The following is a 23406-nucleotide window of genomic DNA, read 5'->3' as shown; positions in this document are numbered from 1 at the left end:
TATTTCAAAGGAGTATTTATTTATTGTGAACTGAGTAGTTTGACATTATTTACATTATTTATTTATTTATGTGTTGGTCATAGTTTACCGGAAATAAACCTGAAACGATGTGAGATGAATAATACTTTTTTTTTCAGTCAACACCCTACACCCCCTGTTCCTACTGATACCACCCCCCCCCCCCCACCATAATGTTTTTGATTTAAGATGTTATTTTATTACTTTTATTTTGAGTGACATTTTGCAGATCTTGTCAAAGTCCGAGGGCCTTCCGTCACAATATAATGGCAAGATGGTCAATAAAAATATATACCGTAATCTAATAACGTACATAACGGAACACAATTTTTGAGGTGACCTGGTGATACTCCCATTCCTTATAAATTCTTGTTATGTAGCTATAAAAAATAATAAAGATTAACTCAGGAAGTTTACTGGCCTGATAAAACCATGAATTCAAATTATTACAGACATTTGTTGAGTTAATGTTATACCAAAGCTAGGGACAAAGATTTTATAGTTTTATTCTTTGGGTATTTTCGTTTTTAAAACAGGAGATTTTGGTGTTATTGTTTTTATTTTTATGCATTGTCTTTATTCATTAAAAAAAAGTGCATTATTAAAAAATTATGAAACTTAAAGATTTCTTGATAATTATTTCACCAAAATATTCTCATTTTGATAGCCACCTGGTGCACTAATACAGTAATAAAAATCATTAGTAATAAGCATATCTAGAACAGAACTACTTAAGAGTGTTAAAAATAAATTGACAAATTTTTGTGTGTTTGAAACCTGTGCCATCATTAATATACAAATGTAAGCATTGCAAGATTAAACCATATACCGTATAAACCCAAGTACCACCCGCCCCCGGGTAAGACCCGCACCCTTATTTTTAGAATGCCATTGTGGGAAAAAATGTTTTTATTGTAAATCTGCATGGAAAAAAAATAATTTAGCCGTGATTTCTTTTCCTTTCAAACAGTAACAAATCGTAAAGAATTACCAAAAAAGCACTATGCTACTTATTACAGCCTCGGCATTTGTGTTAAAAGTGTACAGAAAGCAGGAAACTGCAATGTGGCAACATCGCGCGAGTATAACGTGGCATCGGCGCGCGCGATAGATAACAACACGCCGTGTGTGCGCGTGACCTTGCCCAGCTCCCAGCTGTTTACAGTTACAGACTTCCGCGTCCATTATCGTGCGCCGGGCAATGATCTCGTTCAAACAAATAAACGATAAAGCACGCGAGTCCTAGCCACGCATAATAACAACTATTTTTATTACATGCATAATAAAAAAAACTTGTGCCTAAATGTGGCATATTCTACATAAAAATATAAATTAGGTCAACACAAATGGTACGGCATTTATTTAGGCTTAAATAAAAGTGACGTACAAAATCACACTGACAATAAAATTAACAAAAGAATAACATGATATCACAGCCGTCGGCCAAGAACGGACTTAAACTTCCTCACAGCTGTATGTAGTCGTAGAGTTTTTCCTCTATCTCCAGAAACTTTGCTACCGCACCACGGAACGCACGTCTATCGCCACTGGCCGAAAGCAGTTTGTCTTTACTTTTCCTCCAATCCCTCACACATGATTCGTCGACATCATATTTTCGCCCAGCAGCACAGTTACTGATTTTTTCCGCTTCACTAATTATTTTTAATTTTTCCACAACTGTGAGAGAACGCAACATTTTACGATTCATTACAATACTTGCAGCCAAAACACGTGTAAAACCACTGGGTACTTTGCAAATGAGGATAGGACAGTGCGTGGGAGCGCGCGTTTGTAACCAGCGAAGCTGCAGCGTGACAACGCTGTGAGGAATGTGACCTTGACTGTCTGCCGCTTCCTTCCCATCCTTTTCCCCTACCCCTCTTGTCTATCACAGCAACCTCCAGTCGCGCCGGCGTTATTTCGTCACCGTGCAAAAATGGCCCAAGACCCACGTAACACCCACACCCTACTTTTTCGAACCTGATTTTTTTAAAAATGGTGCAGATGATACGTGGGTTTATACGGTAATTTTTTTTTCCCCCCAATCAATTTAGGTAATACATTATAGTACTAAAAACTTGCTAAATAAATTACATTCAATAAATTTACCATAACAAAAAGAATTAAAATATTTTGTAATTTGAGCTAAGTTTTGTCAAATTACTGATTGATTTCATGCTAAATGGTGTATCAACTTGCATTTTGAATTGACATGCTTTGTGGTGTTATTTCGGTTTCATTGCAATTCACCGTATAATCTTGTCCCTAACCGAGACATAAAAATGTGTTCTCCAGACCTTATGTACTTTGTGCTGGTTTGCGGAAAGGAAATGATGTAAGATATAGGGGCCTACACTACAAGTCTGGTCAAATGAACAGAATGAAAATTTAACTGTACAGGTCTATAGCTGAGAATGTGGGCAGGGTCATTGCCACAATCTGAATTAAACCTGTCCGTGATAATTTTTGGGCACCACAAAATCAATCTATAATCTCAAAATGGATTAATTGACCTAAATTATAACCAAAAACATTACGTTGTTCCAAAATTAAAAACATTCAGACTGGTGAGGCTATTTTACTTTACCCAGTTTTGAATCCCATTTATAAATAAGAAAGAATTTAAGTAAATAAAACTTTTAAGATTTTGTTGTTACTCGCAACCATATCAACTGATGCTTGTACGTACATCCTATTGGGTCATTCTGTACGCAGACTTAAGAGATGTATGTATTTTTGTTCATTTTTAAAATGTTGTTGACTTTGGCTCACTTCTTAAGAAAAATATTTTTTCATTACCTATTACGTTCTGAGTTCTGCAATTAGGAGTTTGGTATATCTTTGATGTGAAGGGAATATTGAAAAAATTACAGATGTGCCACTCAAATCCTTGAATACCATCAAATTTGTAGAATGTATTCAAAAGATTTGATATTCAAGAAAAAGATTCCAAAACAAATTTAGGAAAAAAATCTAATAACGTTGAAAAATTCAATGCTGACAAATCTGGAGTTCTATTATTGTTCCCAAATACATATTTTACTTTTAGTACAAAATTATTTTTATTTATTTTATTTTTTTATTTATAATTGTAAATTGCCAACTAACAGGACAAAGCCTTTAATGTAAATAAAAAAAAATTTAAAAGGGGTAAATTTTTCAACATCATAGTTAATATCCTTTTTTTTATATATACTATTTTATTTTGACCTTTGAGATCTAGAGGGTTAGATTCAACTTCCATATTTGGATTTGAGAGTTTTTGGATTTGACCCATAACTAATAATACCTACAATCTTTTTTTTCCAGACAATAATTGCTCTAACACAAGCACTGCTTTTCTTGTAACAATCACACACAAAATTCTACATGTTTTCAGGAATAATGGAAAATCATTTATTTTTGACATACTAGCCATTTTTCGTATCACCTCTTTATAAAGAACTCCTCATCATCAAACACAAAATAATTCAGTTATTCTAGTTTCTGCTATAAAGAGATTTCAGTAAACACTGTGTTATAACCATGTAGCTGAAGGAGAAGGCGTGCGGTACCTCGTCGGGCTCCGGGGCACGGACCACCTCCTCGCGCAGCGTGATGGAGGCCACGTCCTGGACCGTGTGCGCCAGCACCAGCGCCCCGGGCTCCGTGCGCCCCTCCGGCACAGCCCGCTTGCCGCGCCCCGGCTCCTCTGCCCGACAGCACATCACCACGTTCATTATTACGATTGGATGGCAACTTACTGTGAAACTTTGTTTTTAAAACTGCACACGAGTCCAAGATGAGTTCATACAAAATAGGCCTACAGTCAAATGAAAAAGAGAGGAATATACAAAGAGATGTAAAATGTAGGAAAATAAACTTGGCAATGCATTTACTAAAAATGGTAAAAATTTTTGTCTGAAAAATATTTTGCCGAATTAGCTGATTATATACATAAAACAAGAGTACTTTTGATATTTTCAAATCATAATCACTGATTATTTTTTAAATATAGAAACAATGTGTGAATAATGGTAAACAAATCAAAATTTCTAAAGAAATCATCTTAGTCTCATATATGTTACATTTTTTTTCAATACCTAAATTGTTTGTGAATGATTCCTACATGGTGTAGGCCTATATATTGGTAACAAAATTTAAATAATAATAATAATAATGACGGAAATGTCGAATTGAATATAAAATAAAATTATTCACAAATATAAAATATTTTTTTTGAATGCTCGCATATCCCTAAAACAGATGTATAGTTTCACCTTCTTTAAAAGTATGACATTGTCTGCAGTCCTCAAATTCTGCCTGAAAAATGCATAAAGGCAATGCTAGATTGTAACTGCGGCAGGACAATACGCATCAAGATAGAACATAGAAGTGGATTCTAGACAGGGCATAAGAGGTTATAATGCAACTCTGAAGAAACTACACTCAATTTCCAAGTACAAATTAATGAATATTCCTTTTAAATTTATTGGATAGTATGAAAATTCTAATATCTTTAAATGAATGCTAAGTAGTGCAGCGTGGAAGCATCTAAAAAAACACAGTAGACAGTTATTCTTGGTTTTTGAAAGCCAAAAAAATTCCAGTAAAACATTCACTACAAGTACCTTGAGCAACTTTTAATTCAGTCACACAAGAAAGAAATACTAATTTTACATAGGATTTGTCTTACCTTCATCTTTCCTTTTCCTTCCTTTCACTGCTTTCCTACAACAAATGAAAATATATAAGTTAATATTTGAATATTTAGAATAAAATTCAACTGACAGCAGATGTCACTTCCTGTACTTACTGAACTTTCTTCTCCGAGATATCCACAGTCAAGAAGTAACTGCTCAGTTCACCTGAAATATGACAGTCACATGTAATGGCCAAAGATCGGTTTTCATTAAAACATTTTTTTGTAAAAATTTCTCATTTTGTATGTTAATTTCCTGTATTTGATTCAGCACAGATAAATAAATTATTTTATTCAAAATATTACATTTATTCTACTAAAACTATCATGCTTTTCTTAAGATAAAAAATAATGTTATTTTTTTGCTCTCTAACAATGAGACTCAGGCTCGCTTGTGTCTTGACTTGAGGCAAAGGAAAGCATTGTTTAATTTTAATAATCTACAAAGTTTTCTGCAAGATTTTCCTCACTGGCCTGTGAAGCCAGGTAAAGGCATAGTTTTCATGAAATGTGGGTTGATTCTCGCTCAATCTGACCGGCAAGTGCCACACTCTAGTGTCATCCCCCCCGGGTCCGGCCTCGGAATGGTCTCGCCGCGTCGACTCTTCCAGGGTTGCTACACGCTCGTGATTCTGGGTATTCCAGAGCTTTCCCGGATTTACCGCACTTCAAACAAACCACTTCCCTTTGCACTTTCTCAAGGCAACAATGTGAATTACCATGTACCTTACTTAAATCCATTTAATTTGGAAGAGGTCTATTAATATAAATTAAAATTTAAATATCTATTTAAATTGATGAAATTGATAAACCAAACAAATGTAAATGGACGGCACTGACCCAGGAAGATGTCCACCTGCCGGCGGTGGATGACGACGATGCCGTACGCGAGCTGGGAGGACAGGTAGAGGGAGAAGCGCGGCCGCTGTCTCGCGGGCAGGTCCTCTCTCTCACGCACCAGGACCACCTTCGTCACGTCATCACTGCAACGGCACAACCATGCGGGATCAGCCTTCCTGCAATACTCTGCACTCAAGTAACCCAGCTATTTACTCAATCATGCTCATGTCCGCAACAAATCAAATTCATTCGGTAGTTACGGACAAAGGTTGCTTGAGAAATAATTTGTTAATGACTTCATGTAATGAGTTCCACAAGTTGATACACATGTTTTCAAATTGCCACTGGTTATTCAGGTGCAACAGACCCGTCCACAATAGTTTCTTAATGATCACTCTTAAATTCCTTCAGATGTGTGCTGCACCGTGACATACCACAATCGAAAGTGGTCTGCAAGCAAGCATCACAAGTGTGACCTGTGCTCTAAGGAAAAAATAGCAACCGTGCTCATGTTTTAGTAGGCCTACCAACAAAATGGAACCCACTTTTAGAGGTGTCCTGATTATAATCCTGTCCCAAATTAATTTCTGTGATGAATCTACACAAATTTAATCAAGTTCAACTCAAAAAGTTTACAGGCTTGATAAAAAACTGGAATTCAAAATGTACCGCCATCTGTTGAGTTAATGTTTAACAAGGTATAAAAATATGTCCTCCAGATCTTATGCAGTTCGTGTAGGTTTACGGGAGAAGAATGAAGTAAGATGCAGGGCCTAACCTACGAGTCTCGACAAATAAACAGGATAAAGAGTTAACTGCAGAGGTTTGTAACAGTGCAGGTCTACCAGCTGGAAATGTAGGTAGGGTAATTGCTACAAACCTAGTTAAACCTGTCCTTGATGGTCCTTGGATTAATTGACCATTAATTATAAACAGTTTCAAAATAAGAAAATTTGGACTAGTGAGATTTTTTTTACTTTGGCCATTTTTGAATCTCGGGTCTAAATAAGGAAAGAAGAATTTCGGTGAATAAAATTTCAACAATTTTGTTGCTACTCGCGCCCACATCCACTGGAACTTGGCCTTACGTCCTATTGTGTCATTCTGTCCAGAAGTCATAACAGCAAATTTAAGGTAAAAATTAACCAAAAATCATTCTCCCAGCTGCTATGCCAAGTCAGGGCTGAGGTGTGGATGTGTGCCAGCAAGCTTCTGTCGGCATGAAAAAGAGTTCTCTCAGCGATGGTAATGTGACCCCTCAGCTGTTTGCGGCACAGTCAGTAGTTTACGCACTCAAGGAATACACCTTTGTGCAGAGCACTGTTTATCTGTGACACTCCAAACTCCTGGGCACGCCTTGGACCAGAGGTGGGGAAAGACTGCCTGGCAAAGGGGCTGTTGCCACCCTGTCTCGACAAAGGGGGTAGCCTCGCACATCTGGTGTGGCCGAGGCTCGGGAAACAGGCGAGGATCAGAGAAGACAGCACGGCAACACAGATATAAAAAAAAATAGTTAATTATTTATAGCCCCTGCTGCTGTTTGTGACAATAATTTAGGATGTCTTTGACCAGGCCTATTTCACAGCATGGTTTAGATCTTGAGGAGAAAACATGGAGCCATGGGTGCTACAAAAATGTTGTACCTAAATTTTTTGTGCTTGATTGGGAAATCCCTCACTGTGTAGAAGTGTCGTCCTATCCACACAAGGCTGTCACATCTTCAATGCATGACTTTCTATACTGACTTTCTTGCCTCATAAAAACCTCCACAAGACACCAATTAGTTTTGATTGGCTGCATTGTGGGTACATATTATAAAAATAATCCTGGCTGTCGGAACCTTAACACTCATACTTGCAAACCAATATGCAGTAAATGCTACATTTTAAAGTTGCTAGAATATCCAACAATTAACATTGTGGGTTTTTACAGAAAAATGGCCAAATTCAATCAAATTTAACAAATGTTAAGTACTATAAGCCAGATGTACTCACACACTGACAACCAATAAAATAGAATAAAAATAGGTTTCTACCGATTTTAAAAATCTAAGATATAATTTAGATAGCAGATGCCCTTAGTTAAAAAAAAGTTGTAAAATTACAATAAACATAAAGCAACACATGAGCTGAACCAAAGCTCAATTAGTAAGCACTCGTAACTGCTCATGTCTCAGCTGTGCACTACAGTAGCGGTCACTGACGAAGCCACGGAGGGGCAGACTGACCACGCGCGCGCAACGTCCACCATCAGGAAGTCTCGGGGCCTCAGCTTCCTGGGGTGCGTCGCGGCCAGCCACAGGACGCTGAACCGCCCGTTGCAGCGTCGGCTCAGCCACTCGTGGAAGTAGAACATGCTGCCGGCTCACCCTCGCTGAGAGAACAACACAGCGATGTTCACTCTGCCCTGGGCCCCAGACAGTAAAGGGCCTCAGATATTTTTTAAATGATACTGAATACTCTTTAGCTGCAATATTTACACAATAGTTGAATTTGATTAACAAAAGGAACAGAGACATAGAGAAATGCTGAAAGCATCAATGTGCTAAAAGCACGTCGAACTGCTAGCCTGCGACTGTCCTCACTATGAAGACGATTTCTAAGATAGTGCAAGTAAAATAATCATAAAAATACCAAATGTTTGGAAACTCGCAGACGTAAATTTAATAGACCACAGAGACTGCAGAAACAAACGGTATTTGTTAGGGATCAAAAGTGCGGAAATGTGAACATGAAAGATAAAGGCACAAACAGTAGCTTGCATCTAGGCAGCACTCCAGTGGCTTGCAGCGCAGTAACATATGTTCAGGTGCTGCGAGGGAAGCATTTAGAGCCAAACACACTAGTGACCAGCTGTCAGGTGTACAGCACCACACGTTTGGCTTTGAGCAATCAGTGCAGTGTTGGACAAACAGCAACAGCACTGCAGACTTTGCATTTGTAGAGATGGCTGACGTGCAATAGTGAGAGGAATTGCAGCAGGAACAATGCACATTTACAAAGAGCGCTTCCACAACAAAGGTAAGTGCACCGGTACTCGTCACTGCTCCAATGGTCGTCACTAGCAACTTCAAATGTAAATAATAGAGAAGTAGCTCAATATATCGCCAACTTAAATATTGACAAAAATTTGGTCGACGTTCTAGCTGAAATTACCACAATAGTTTTCGGGACAAACACTATTTTCAATCAAAAAAAGTCAGTGCATCAAAAGTTCGTAGAGCAGTGAAGATAAATAGGGGAATTCCTATACTAAAACACTAAGGACGTTAGTGCACATTTTTACTTCTAATTCTGTAATTTTTCATGTTTATTCGTGATGTTTTGTGCTGAATGTGTTAGTTAAATGTTCTTGAAGAGGTGAAAGTGTTTATTTAAAAAAATTCGTTTTCTTTGTATGATTTAGTTAGGGTGACGAAAACTGGATCAATAAAAACCTTGTATTGCTAGTGTTCGTCATACCTGACGAGCACTGGTACATTTAATATTTTATTTAAAGTTGTGCTAAGTTACACCCTAAAGTTCTTAAATAATATTGGTTCTTTGTTGTTAATAGACAAAGTACGTTATTACGATCAGATCCAGTAGTCGTCACCTATGACAACTTCTGATGCATGTGTATGACGACTTCTGGGTCGGAAATTACTTTACTTTATTGATTGCAAAAATTGTGTAGGCATTGTTGTTTACATTAATTTAGGGGTCATTCGATATATATTTTGACATTAATAAGTAAACTAAACATTGTAATTTGTCTCGTTCTTTAATTACAGGGCAAAATGCCAAAACGGAAAATACTGTTGTATGAAGAGTCAGCCATGGAAGCTGCTCTTAAAGATGTAGCGAATGGTATGAGTATAAAATGAGCAGCGGAAAAAAATAGTGTGCCAAGGAACACATTGTCCGATAAACACAAAGGCAAATCGCCCTTGGGTAGGAAGATGGGCGGGCCCTGATTCATTTTTATATTTTACTTGTGATACCGCATAACATGCTATGTTATGTTGCAGCAACGAATTGAGTCGTATTGCGTACGCGTACAGTATGATGTCGCGTAAATAATAATAAATAGAATATAAACAATTAACAATATTTGATAATTAAACAGTTTTTGTTAACCAAGAAACAATTAAATCTCATTAGAGCGGCTTTATTATAATATATCTTTTAAGATAAGAACAAAAAAAAACGTGAAAATACGCGATAGTGAAAAACAAAAACATACATATTTCTAATTTGTAAAAAAATACTTTGTTACGTTGTTTCTGTTCCAATCTCAAACTTTGTCTACACACATAATACCTTTAATAAACAGTAAAAAAACTTAGACGAGGAATTTCCAAATTATACTTTATTAATAAACAAACATTGTTCTTTGTATCGTAAATTCATTGAATATGCGCGCGCATGCGTAAAATATACGAGAAATGCGAGTATAAAATGCAGCCGTGTGTAACGTTTCGTTACTCGTTACTAGACGGCACACCCGTTACTCAGTAACGAATACATTCGGTTTGCTACAGCTCTATGTGCTGTCCCTCTTTGTTCCGTGAGTGCTGTAAGTAAATTCAAAATTTAATGAGGATTATTCATTATATTACTGAACGATCTTTATGAAATGCCATTTTGATGTTTAAAATATAGTACCAAATAAAATTTGAAGCCCAAATAGTACAATACTATCATTCTGGATCCATGAATTAAAACTAATGCAGCCGAAATCGCACATGACGACTACTGGCACAAACATGTGACGAACACTGGCAAACACGAAAATTTGCATGACGACTACTGGCTCGAAATCACACTTTTTTCAAAATTATAAATCTACAAAAATAATTTGTGTTTATCGAAGAGTGTTGGATAGCATTGTAGAGTAAAGTTTGAGGTTAAAAACAAACATGTAGGGGCAGTAATACACCTACAAGGTTATGTACACAATTTTTTTTTTCATAAAACTCTTCTTAGCATGACGACTACTGGTACATCTACCTAAATACCTTCATATTTTTGTACTTTCACATGTCTTGACCAGCCACTGTGTGACTGGTAGTTGATGCCAGCACCAGGAGAAATGTTTTAACAACATGTCCGTGGTCTTGTGGCCGAACAGGTGTTAGTAAAAGCACCATGTGGAGACTCAGCCACTGGAATGGCACCTAGATGTGCATATTCACACAATACTGTCCAAATCTTATCATTTTGTAGGTTTGCATTTGTGGACATATATATTCCTTTAGGAAAAAATTATAGCTTCTCTACTGACTATTAAATTTATGCAAAACATTCTGTACATGTACAATTATTTTACACAAATAAAATTCACAGTGTGATTTAAATTTATATTCAAGTAGTATACTATTTTGTTTGATGAAAGAGGTCTGTCATCAGTATTTTCTAGTTATTTCATAACAAATATAAATATTGAATACACAGTGTGAAATATACAGTAATATAAAGTAGTTTATAGCTTTCACAGAAATAAATTTTTGTGGAGTAAATTTCGAGAAACTTTTAATGTATAAAACAATTGTTTACAATAAAATTAATATTGAAGAATACATTAAATACTTAATTAGTGAAGAATAAGTAATTTATATTCTTTGAAGTATAGGTCTTCAGTTAGTCAAACAATTAAATATGTAGGTCTACAGCAATTCAACAATAGATGAACTGTCAGGTAATATTAATATTTTAGTAATGCCATAGAAGTATAACTTATAACATGTGTGGAAACGTTATAGTATTAACTGTTCAGTGAATTTCAACAAGATAGGCAGTATTTTAATAAAATTCTTTGTCAAAAATCAGGTTCAAAGCGGGGGTCTTATAAGAGCCTTTTTTATTGTTTAAAATGACCGGTATTTTCGTGCTGCTAATTGCTATCTGCATTTGATGGCGGCAAGCAACATTTTCGATTCAGGCAGCAAATTCTAATGGTGAACGCAAAAAATATGTATGTGGTTCGCATACATAAATTTTGATATTTGAAAAGCTAGTATTTTCTTTATCAGTTCATTTGTCGTGCTCAGCATAATTTTAAAGAATTCTACTTAAAATTTGTGTCAGAGTTTCGTAATATATGTTTATTTGCATCATGAACAACATGAGAACACATGAGTTTCATTGTTTCCGAGGTTAGATGTTTACACATCACTGGCGAGTACTGGAAAAACAACTCACTTTTTTTTTAATATATGAGAATAAATTGAAAAGAATAAATTTTAAAAAACTATTTTGGCAAAACTAGGCTTGTTACGGGCTCACATATGGTGAGCAGAGCTTCATAAAAACAACACAATTTAAAAAACTGCTCAAGATATCAGAGTGGTGTCTGTTTTTGAAAAGCATTAAAAAATATGTTGAGGGCAGATGAATAGTTGTTTCCAGGTTTTGTTTTTATTTTTAAGAGTAAAAATGGCTACAAAACATGTTTTCAAAATAATATTTAGACATAAAATGCCTGGTATATATTCTTGACAGTACCTACTCAAGGGACTTTGTATTACAGCTTTATCTTCTCTTCTCTGCCATTTTATGTTCTGATTACCACTCAAGTCTCATAGTTGCTGTATATACGAGAAGACAGCACATCAAGTTACAGCCTTTCACTTACATGCCATACCGTGGTAGATGCCTCAGTGAGCATTGCATTTATTATAATGCATCACTAACACAAACTTGTGTCCTGCTAATCTGGTCATATGAGATCAGACCCTGTCCAGATCAGCAAAAGTTCAGATTGCCTTAAAATGCAAGTAATAAAAGTTTTGTATGGATAAAACTATAAATGGTTTTCTTTTTTTTTTTTCATACAATTTACATCTTTTAGTTTTAATACTAGCCTATGTACTACATATGTAGACCTCAGTTTTTAACCTATAAACTGATGAAGGAATAAGTTAACTGTGTGTTTAAATTTTAAAAAAAATTATTATATAGTACAAAAAATTACAGTGCATGTGTTAAAAAATTTTTAAATTAATAAAGTTTTTTTTTTAAATAATGTACAGATTAATTGGATGAGCAGGTTCTGGATTAAAGGGACTCTATAGTGTACACCTCCAACTAGATGGGATCCTTAAAATAATTGCTATATGTAATGTTTAATAAACATTTATTACAGCAAAAAATGTTGTGGTAGAGATTTTGTTTCAACTAAATATAAAATTTTCCTTATGAAAACTGTTCCTACTGAATACTAGCTGAGGCCATGACTAAGCTCATGGAAAGAGATCAATTTGAGAGTTTTGGTGAGATGCATGAAAAACAAAAGTATTTATCCTATGGGATGAATAGTTGGAAGTGTTACTTCAATACATATATTACATTCATGTACAATGAAATGGCACTGTATCACCCCTTACTATTACCGAATCTATACCACTTCTTTGAAAATATATAGTCTAAGTACGGTCGCAAAGTAGTTAGTTCCATTGTGTGAACATACTCAAAATAAAAAAATAAAATTATAACCAGGAAACTACTAATGCTATTGTTGAACAGAAAACAACAGTATACTTTTAAACTATGTTGCAACAATTGACTACAACTTTTCTTCTCAACTCGGACACGCTGAAACAAAGAAAACAAAATATTTGCGAGCACCACAATAACTGTTAATTAAACACTAGAATGACATACCAAAACTTAACTCCTATTTTATATTCCTGTTATTAACACGAATCCCTCAACTCACAAACAACAAAGGATACATCACCACTAAAATAACAGTAGTGTAAGGTGTTTCATTATTGGTCGATGTTTCAAAAACAAGATTTCATTGGCTAGTTTTCCCACAATTTTTAGTTTTGTTCGTATAGGATGCACGTTTTACGAATTTTGCACGATAACGGAAGTATAAAAAATTGCTACCATTGAAGCGTTCAAAGCGTTTCATCTTTTTAATTTACTACTGAAGTTGCCGCAGAAAAAATTTATAAACATGGGTAAGCGGAGTTTATACGTTATAAACAGATTTTGTAGTGTCAAATTTGAGATGAATTGGAATTTATGACTCTTTTGCAGCGTCTGCGTTTATATTTTACGTAATAGAACTTAATAGGCATAAAAAAACACACACATTACTTTAAAAAATACAGATGCTATTTACGTTTGAAAGGCATCAAAATCAATTTCAATATTTGTTAAGTTTCGAAAGTTTTTCTCAACTGAAACATGACTGAATCTTTTTTCATTAAACATCCCAATGCCTCTATGAGAATTGAAGTGCAACGTTGTCTACCCTGCGTAATGTTAGTTTACTAACATTGTTGTAGGTTAAGATTTTGTGGTGTATTTGTTGTTAGTCCTATAGGTAATCTAGTTCAATTTAATTTCATACTGACTTTAGTGTTTTGTATAAGTTCGACTCGTTTTCATCATGTGAAAACCATTTGATGAATTATTAACAATAATACCAGTGTGTTATATATATGGAAGCCATCCGACACACAAAAGTTTATAGAAGCCGCCACGGTCTGTCATTTATTCTTGCACTTCTGTCAATTACAATTATATATTCTCCGAGAAACACCAATTGTATACTTTATTATTGGTTCATTTATAATATACCTAGTTTAACTATTTTATTGAACCTGCTGGTATTTGAAAACTTAGTAAAATTTAGTGTGCATTAGTTTATTATTTTCATTTGCACATGCATAGTGCTCGAGCGTCCTATGTTAGTCATGCAAAATTTAAATTAGAGTACCAAAGTATTAAATGTTAAAAAATAACTACTAATTGGATTTGAACTATATAAACAAACTAAATTTCATTGGCATCTGGAATTAATCCGGTTATTTACAGAATGGGGCATACAAATATTACAAGTTTTTTTTTTACATTTGAAGGCTTATTTAATAGGTTTTCCACAGCAACCACCATATTTTAGATTGATTATGTCTTATATAAATATCCATATGATTTTAAAGTGATTTCACATTATTTTTGAATAGGTATCTGTGTGATTTTAAACGTGATTTCACATTATTTTTAAAATGTTAATCTTTTGGTAACTACGCTTAGATTAAAGTTATACCACTTATCTCATGTAGTTACACATCATTTTACTGATGTTTGGGAGAAACACATTTACAAGGTGATAGCGATGCTTTTTTGTTCGGTTTGGGTTCAAATTTATATATGTTATGTAGGCAAATACACCTCAAAAATTAAATAAATGATTTTAATTTCTTAAAAATTAATTATACAATTTGCAATTATTAATAGTCTTATAAACTATTTAAAACAATTTCTTGAACACACCATTTGAGTTTTGCACTGTCTGTCATGGGAAAAAATTAATAACTACAAACTAAGAAATAAAAAATCAACAAATAAGCCTAAATCAGCTGATGTCAAACAAATGGTCCCAACAATGAACCTAAGCAGGTGTCATGGACAACACATACAGACGACAATACAGACGCACACATTCAAACTTAGATTTCATAAGCTCAAGAATTTGTGGAGGGAATTTCATCATGAAAAGATAAAAACATCAAATACGAATACAGGGGACTAACAACGAGGAGACAGTTTCAACAATAATAGTAAATGCAGACAGACAGCAAAACTGGACAACGCAGCAAATAGACTAACACAACGATGAAGAAAACAGATATTATGGATAACACAATGAGAACAGTACTTGTTTTCTGTGTTTTTTTTTTCAAATCAGAGATTTTTATTATTGTTTTCCAAACAATGCTATGTCTTTCACATTTTTAGTTTAATGTTTTATATAATGACTAGCAGACCCGACCACGCGTTGCTGTGGCTGAGTGATTTAGAAAGGATTTAAAAGACAAAATTTAAGACAGATTAACATAACGTTTTCAATTATATTTTATTATTAAATATTCTGATTACCTTTACTTATAATAAATCACAGTTCATTTTATTAATAAATACTCTGATTAGTTCTAACTATAATAAATCACAGTTAAAGTTTAATGAAGCGCCAATCGGTGTACAATATTTTTGGTTCGGGCATTGTTGAGATTCAATTTTTTTGGTGGCATTTTACTGAAAATAATAATTAAGTTAGTAAAAATTCTATCAAAATGAGAAAATAATAAGCAAGCACTTAATACATAGAAATTTTTGTAATTTTTATAAAAAGATTATAAAATTTGCAGGAAAGGTAGAATTAATTAATACACTTACAAATTTGATGAACTCTGATTCTCTTGCTAATTATATTTTTTTTATTATTATATCTGTAGATTGACAGCTGAAGATAGATATCAATAATTGTAAACACGTGAGAATAAAATCAAAAATAATACTAAAAAGCGAGGTTACGTAGTACATTGATCAACGAAAATGTGCACAACTTGGAGAAAAATAAAATTTGAATTGAAACGTAGCACCATCTATGAAATATTTATGTCAGACAGTACAACAGTTGTCTGTAAAAAACTGATTTAAGGTGCCATCTGTTTGAGACTTATGAAACTTACTATGTATTACTTAATAACACCAATCAGCATTGATAATCAGTTTATTATTAATTATAAATTATTAAGACCATTAATCAAAATAAAAACTATCCCATCTCTCAAGTAGGAAAAAATTACACATAAATGCCAATTTTCATCGTAATCGGTTGACTTGGGGAAGAGTTACTGGAAACAAACATCAGAACACTGTATTTATATATATTAAGATGTGACTGTAAACCAAAAAATATTTTTTAAGTTGTTGCTTAACCGACAAATAGGTATACATACTTCTTTCAGATATTTATAAATTCAAAGGCCCTTGCAAAGGCATGACCAAAGAAACTGTTATGGACATTTCTTATTTTTGGCATAGCCAAATAATTTAACTGTACTGGTTTTTAACAGAAGTGTTTAACACGTATATGATACTTCAGAACATTTAAACAGAAATAAAAAGGCACTGTGCATGAACAAAAATAATTATAAATGCATAATTATTTGTTGGCACACTGTTTACTTTTTTAGGTATGATGCTGTAAGTTTTTGTTCAGCTAAATACTATGATTACTTTTTTCAGAGAAATATGAGAGTAATTTACTTTCCACATTGTTCTGCTGCTTCCGTGGAGGGTTGAATGTGTGTCCAGCTATCTGATAAACAGTTCAAGTGGAAGGAAAATAGATCAACAAATTAAATTTAGTGAATGTATGCAGACGCTCATTTGCAACCTGCATTTAAGTGGATCAAAAGATTAATATAGTAATAACAGGATGTGTTGAATGAAATGAACATGAAAGCAAATAAGTCTGGTTTGTTGCTCGTATTTACTGATTCATGGGTAGATTTTAAATCCAGAGTAAATTTAATAAAAACAACAAATAACAAAGTTAATTAGGTTCAAAAAAAGGATGTTTAATGCAAAAGAAAACTGACCAGTAACTAAATGTTTTAAATAATTACGAGTCTACAGAATTTCACTGATTACAGTAGAGTTAAATTCATAATTACTTTTGTTTTAAATATTTTATAATTTTATAAAAAGGTTATCAGTTTATTAATAAAATCCAAATATTAATGCCTTTTGGCAGCTGAGTTATGATATATGAGTCCATTCAATATGTCATTGTTCACATTGTCCAAAATTAAACTAATGTACTAGATAATTCACATTCCATTGGACTTGGCTGGATACTGCGCGTCGGACGTGTGATGGGGTGTTTCCAGAGGGCTAGCCGCTAATCGAAAGTCACTGATTAGCTCCGTCTTTTGACAGAGGTGCATCTCCCGAGGAAAGTGCAAACAGACAAGTCAGGGGAGAAAACCGGAGTAGAAAATTCCCCAACAAGTAAACCCACTGCACACACGAGAACAGGCAGTGATAAATTCAGAACTAACAAAGAAATGAACTCATGACAATAATTACGAATTAAAAACTCGATCGAAAGGTGAAGTTAGGATGGTGGTACCACTTACCGCATACGTGAGGATGTCGAGAAGCTAATCCATAGAGGCGAAAACAAACTCAAAGTCCGAGAAATATGGCAGTAGCAAAATCAGATAAAAACACACTAAGAAACTACAACACACATTACAATGATAAAGTTTTAAAACTTCATATCCTTGAGGTTATTTCCAGACTTCTGCTGTGACTTGCAAATAAGCAAACCATTGCAAACAAAGCCTTTTCTGTGCACTTGTGCAAATGATTTTATGATGCCAATTTCCATATTTGCAACATTAACTACTGTACCATCTGTCTTAGGAAATTCACATATTTGTATTTGTTCGGGTTCATGCTCTCCAAAAATTAACCCAAGCTTTTCAACAAAAATATTTTTCTTTGCTTTCACATTTTTTCCAGTGAAAACCTAGCAACACATTTCTGAAATATTTCTCTGCAGTCTTCTTGCAAAGCCTTACATAACTTCTTTAATGTTGGGACCCATTATTTTTGATAATAAAACGTGCAAATTTTTTTCAGTCTACTTTAATTACTATCCTGTGCTCTCTTTATTTACCTGAGGATGTCAAAAAATCACACTGGTTTTGCTATATTTATATGTGGAGATGTAATTTCATGTGAGCATCAAATTTTCTGTAATCTGCCACAATGGATTGTTTGAAGCGTTAGAAAGGAAATGTGCAATGAGATGTAGTGTTACTATAGTTTTTTTTGCATTTTTATTGTTCAATAATTTGGATGAAACCCAAATTGAGCTTTTTTAAACACTTTATTATTGTATTAAAAACATATTTCAAATTAAAATCTTAAACTGATGACTATTTTACAAGGGGTTGCAAGGAAGGTGTTCACATATCATAGTGACATCAAATGACCTCAAATGACATCAACTGACATTGTTGATTTCAATAAGTCTTTTGCAAAGCTGAAAATGCGAAGATAATCATTTATACATATATCACTTTATCTTTAAATTCTACGTCTAGTTTTCAAAAAACTATATTTTGTACCGTCTTTTGGTTTGTATAGTCATTTTGCCTTTGTAAAATGACTTGGTGATGGATAGTCTAATTTGTGTCTAATGATACTTATGTTTATAAAAGGTGTTTAGATTTCTTCTTACACTATATTTCTCATTTCTGCTTCATAATAAGCTGGCTTGCTAACGGGTCATGTAAGAAGAACGAAAATGTCAAACACAATATTGCTGACCGCACAAAATAAGAAAAAATATGTGCTCGGGGACCCGCTGTGGGGTCCATGCCAGTAGGGGGGGGGGGGGGGGGGGGGCTGTTCTCTCTCACTGGTCCTGGGAGGTCAGACTGCCCCCCTCAGACCACTCTTCTGTGGACTCGCTAGTGGTTTCCCCAACACCAGGAGACCTTGCTATGGGGGTGCCTTCCATTTCAGGTCATGATTTTATATTTATATTAATCACTGCTCAACGTTTAGACTTTTCCAATTTTTTAACACTCACTAAATGAAAAATATATACAGCGCATACTTTTTGCATAATTAGCTGTCAAAGTTACATTTTTAACATTTTTGGGTTGTACTAATAAGGAGAATTTAATTTATTTCAGAGCTGAAACTTTTTATTTTTAACTGCAATGCCACTGGCTACTTCATGATATCGTTTGCATTTTCTATCACAAAAACTCATTTCATGTTTCTTGGCTGTCAAAATCGTAACAAATTTGAGAATTTTGAAATGCCAGGTAAAAATTAATTAATATTTTCTGAAAGAAATTCACACCCTTTTTTGAAGTAACCAGTGGCATTGCAGTTCAACCTAAAAAGTTTCAGTTCTGCAAAAAATTTAAATTCTCCTTATTTGTACAGCCCAAAAACGTTAAAAAATGTAACTTTCGCAGCTAATTATGCAAAATGTATGCGCTGTAGCCTATATATTTTTTTCATTTCGTGAAAATTAAACTATTGAAAAAGACTACAAGTTATCTGTAATTACTGTGAATATGTAATCTGGACCTGAAATGAGGCCTGCGGAACCCCCTTGCTCGACGTGGTTGTGAACGTGAGTGCATGCAGGTGTGGCGTGTGCCAGGCATGGAGGGCATGATGGACAACTCGGTGGTGAACGTGAGTGCAGGTGTGGTGTGCAGGCATGGAGGGCATGATGGACAACTCGGTGGTGAACGTGAGTGCAGGTGTGGTGTGCAGGCATGGAGGGCATGATGGACAACTCGGTGGTGAACGTGAGTGCAGGTGTGGTGTGCAGGCATGGAGGGCATGATGGACAACTCGGTGGTGAACGTGAGTGCAGGTGTGGTGTGCAGGCATGGAGGGCATGATGGACAACTCGGTGGTGAACGTGAGTGCAGGTGTGGTGTGCCAGGCATGGAGGGCATGATGGACAACTCGGTGGTGAACGTGAGTGCAGGTGTGGTGTGCAGGCATGGAGGGCATGATGGACAACTCGGTGGTGAACGTGAGTGCAGGTGTGGTGTGCAGGCATGGAGGGCATGATGGACAACTCGGTGGTGAACGTGAGTGCAGGTGTGGTGTGCAGGCATGGAGGGCATGATGGACAACTCGGTGACCACGGCCTTCCTGCAGTGCCGCACGGTCAGGATAGGCTCCTACAAGGTGGTTCCCCGGGAGCCGGTGGTCATCTCGCCCCACGGGATCAGGATATCCGTGCCGTGCGTCGATGATGGTAAGAATGAACCACGCGCTCCCAGGGACGGCTGAGGAAGCTTCCCGCCCTTGTGCTTGCCGAGACGGTCGTGGGCGCGGTGTGTTATGTGATTGTTCTGTTGTCCCATAACGCTCCCCACTGCTGCGCCACAGAAACCGAGTGTATACCCGTCACCCTGGACATGAAGGAGATAGTGAAGGCGCTGATCTACTTCGGGCGCGGCCGGGGCATCCCGGTCATCTTCCTGTACACGGAGCCGTACGTGGGCCCCCGGCTGCGGACCACGCTCAACATGACGGACAGCCAGCGGGCGTACTTCGACCCCATGAGCTCAGGTGACCACCTGCTGCACTTCATATTTCTCGCATCATACTTGACGTTATTTTTTTCAAGCCTTGGTGAAAAACTGTGCAGAAATGTTTTTCTTTAAACTTACGAATCAAAATATGCATGCCTGATATTAAGATTTTTTTTTACATGGTTTCCATATTCTGGAAAGTCACGGAAAAGTGAGGAAAGTTGTGATGGGTCAGGAAATGGGCTTTAAATACTGGAACATTCTTGGAAATATCCCAGTTGAGGAAAAGTCATGATCCAGTCAGCTATCACCAAGACTTTTTGAATTTTCATTTGTTTATATTATTCTAGTTTTACATTAAGTTTGCTTAAGTGATGGAGGCTGGGTATTTAATTTCTTTTAGGAAATGGCAAAATAGGTAAATTATTTTAAAAAGATGGTTCGAAAAATATGAAATGTTGGTCAGGAAAAAGTGAAGGAAATTTTATTACAAATTTATCTGGACATCCTGTTTCATAACATAAACTTCAAATCTGCATGTTATGGTTACATCAACTTTATTTTGCAGAATGCATATATCTGGCACTTAAAATTGTACTGTACAAAAATACATATCTCAAAATGTTACTGAAAAAAATTATTATAATCTGAATTTCTGTCAAGCCAAACAAGTAAGTAGAACCCTGTTATAATTTTCCTGCTTATAACATCATATTCGTAAGTCCCGACATATTTCTCGTGAAGACTGTATTTATTTCCTGCGTGTAATGTTTCATTAATGGTGTATTTAGTGTTTATAATGCTTGTTTTTTTAATATTCAATAAATACAAACAAATTTTAAAAAACAAACTATTTCAAAACTCAATCCATCTGTGAAGTTGAAAATGTTATAGGTACAGTTTACTTTACACTTTATGCACGTTTTTGTTTACAATAATGACTTTTATACCATAGACGTAGAATGTTCAAAAAGGATTGATGCAAAAACAAAATGGAAGTGCACTAGAACACTATGCTACAACCTTGTCTTGAAAATAAATAAATAAATAAATAAATGCTTCCATTCCTTTGATTATTTCCATCCCGGTGTGTTTTCAGATGTACGTATAAGTCGTATAATATATTAGTTAGCCAACTATTTTGGGCATTTCCACTCTAAATATCATCGTCATAAACCGCAAGACAGTTTTACAGGTATTTGTCAGTGTGTCTTTAAAGACAAATAAAATAGAAGCTGAAAGAACACCAAAGTTGAAGAAAAATTGTTAGCTTGGTTAAGTAAATTCGAGCTACAATTGTACCCATCAGTGGTTTTAATGTTTAATTTGTGTACATAGCTTGATGAGTCTAGTGGTAAAAAGTTCAAACACTGACAAGTGCTAAATTGATATTTCCTACTTGGATTTTTTTTACTTTTCCCCCTTTGAAAAACATAACAAGGTTCTACTATTGTGTTAGTAGAGTGCAGCTACAGTCTCCCAGAAGTGACTTACAATGAGCAGTTAGGATAGGGTATTATAGTTCAGAATAGTCAGGCCAAGTGGTATGGATCTAAAGCAGAGGTTCCCAGACTTTTTTTCTCATAGACCACTTTCAAAATTTAGCTGATTCCGGTGGACCCCCTGCAGCTACATTTCTACCGTATTCCCAAACTCGACAAAAAATGTGAAAATTATATCTAACTATGGAAATTTTTGTTGCGGCTGAGTTCCAACCACGAATTAATAGTTTTCGAAAAAATAAAAGTGAGAATTGATTGGTTAATTAATTAATTGATTGATTGTGCTGTGAGTGGATGTCAAAAAAGTAAATTTGGCCAATCAAAAAGTGATTCCATCCAACTTTACTTTTTTGACATCTACTCACAGCACAAGGAACCAATCAATTCTCACTTATTTCATTTAGAAAACTTCCCATTCGTAGTGGTAAAAATAAAAGTAGTATATTTTTTTGTCTTGTATTTATTCAAATATGTAATTATTACACTATTAATTATTATTGTTATCATATTACATTGTAATATCATAACAATCGTAATATAATTAAAATTAAACATTAATAACGTAACGTAACTTCTACAATGACAATCACAAAATAGTCGTAAGTTTAATGGGAGGGATGTACTTGATGGATTGACAGCAAATTATCAGTTTTCGTGGACCCCCATTTTGTTTTCACGCCAGCGTAGACCCCCGTGGAGTCTCCCGGTCCCGTGGTCCACCTGGACCAGTGTGGGAACTGAGGAACTGACCACGGTTGCCAAGGTGCAAGGTGACGCCCGGGAAACTGAGCGCAGGTTGCAGGGAGCCAGTGGGGAGCATGCGGTGTGGCCGGCAGACGAGACGCAGCGCTGGATCACGCTGCTGCCGGAGGTGCTGCAGGACGAGACCAAGTCCGCCCTCAAGTCCATCTTCGGCTCCCTGGACAACGTGCTGAACGAGCTGGACAAGGAGAAGGCAAACGACATTCTGGTGAAGACTTCTCCCAAGGTGGCCGTCAACGTAAGTCAGCCTCACTGGTTATATGTGCGTTTCTCTAACCTGAATATTGAATTTATTCTTAAAAGAGTGCTTCCAATAATAATGTAGATCTCAAGTGTCACGAATAAAATAATACAGGACCTAAAATAGAGAAATTTTAATTTCAATGCAACTTTATACCCTTTTAGATTTTTAAATAAAAACATTTTTTACATGTTTAGTTAATAAAAAAATTTTTGTCCAAAATGTTGATAAACAACATTCCTCGAGCATTTTAGCTGGTGGTGGATGCAAGCAGAATCATTCTGTGATAGTTTCTGTAGGGTTACATTATGTAGTCCTTGTCAATTACACAGGTGCTTGTGTTTGAATTTTTGAGTATTCCTTTTCATGAAATCTTTTTTTTAAATATAAAATTATTTGACAACTAAATGTATGATGTTATTTGAGAATTCGTTTGGACCATTTGCAATTTTACGTACATAGAACTAATTGTGTAACCATATTGTGTACAGTT

The 23406-nt window shown here is 35.3% G+C and overlaps 2 protein-coding genes across 8 annotated transcripts in view; one reads left to right on the top strand and one right to left on the bottom strand.

The window, feature by feature from the left end:
* The window catches only part of LOC134537980 (meiotic recombination protein REC8 homolog), a 51637-nt gene extending 38389 nt beyond the window's left edge, over positions 1–13248 (bottom strand). The window contains exons 1-6 of the mRNA XM_063378999.1: positions 13183–13248; positions 7767–7912; positions 5540–5682; positions 4814–4865; positions 4694–4728; positions 3573–3709 (exon numbers count right to left, since the gene is read on the bottom strand). Coding sequence (XP_063235069.1) covers positions 3573–3709; positions 4694–4728; positions 4814–4865; positions 5540–5682; positions 7767–7894 — 495 coding nt within the window. The 5' untranslated portion in view covers positions 7895–7912; positions 13183–13248. The remainder of the gene's footprint in view (positions 1–3572; positions 3710–4693; positions 4729–4813; positions 4866–5539; positions 5683–7766; positions 7913–13182) is intronic.
* A 517-nt stretch (positions 13249–13765) lies between these two features.
* The window catches only part of LOC134537936 (uncharacterized), an 18707-nt gene continuing 9066 nt past the window's right edge, over positions 13766–23406 (top strand). Inside the window, exons 1-4 of one of the 7 annotated variants that reach the window (XM_063378916.1) lie at positions 13766–14016; positions 19982–20128; positions 20263–20445; positions 22747–22910. In XM_063378916.1, coding sequence (XP_063234986.1) covers positions 13974–14016; positions 19982–20128; positions 20263–20445; positions 22747–22910 — 537 coding nt within the window. In that variant the 5' untranslated portion in view covers positions 13766–13973. Of the gene's footprint in view, positions 14017–19516; positions 20129–20241; positions 20446–22746; positions 22911–23406 lie in introns of all 7 variants that reach the window. The other 6 variants (XM_063378921.1, XM_063378920.1, XM_063378919.1 and 3 more) reach the window with 6 other exon arrangements.

Source organism: Bacillus rossius, chromosome 12 (assembly GCF_032445375.1).
Source record: "Bacillus rossius redtenbacheri isolate Brsri chromosome 12, Brsri_v3, whole genome shotgun sequence".
In the NCBI taxonomy this organism is placed as follows: domain Eukaryota; kingdom Metazoa; phylum Arthropoda; class Insecta; order Phasmatodea; family Bacillidae; genus Bacillus; species Bacillus rossius.
The sequence above is the reverse complement of the archived record's forward strand: the minus strand, read 5'-3'. Positions and strand labels throughout refer to the sequence as shown.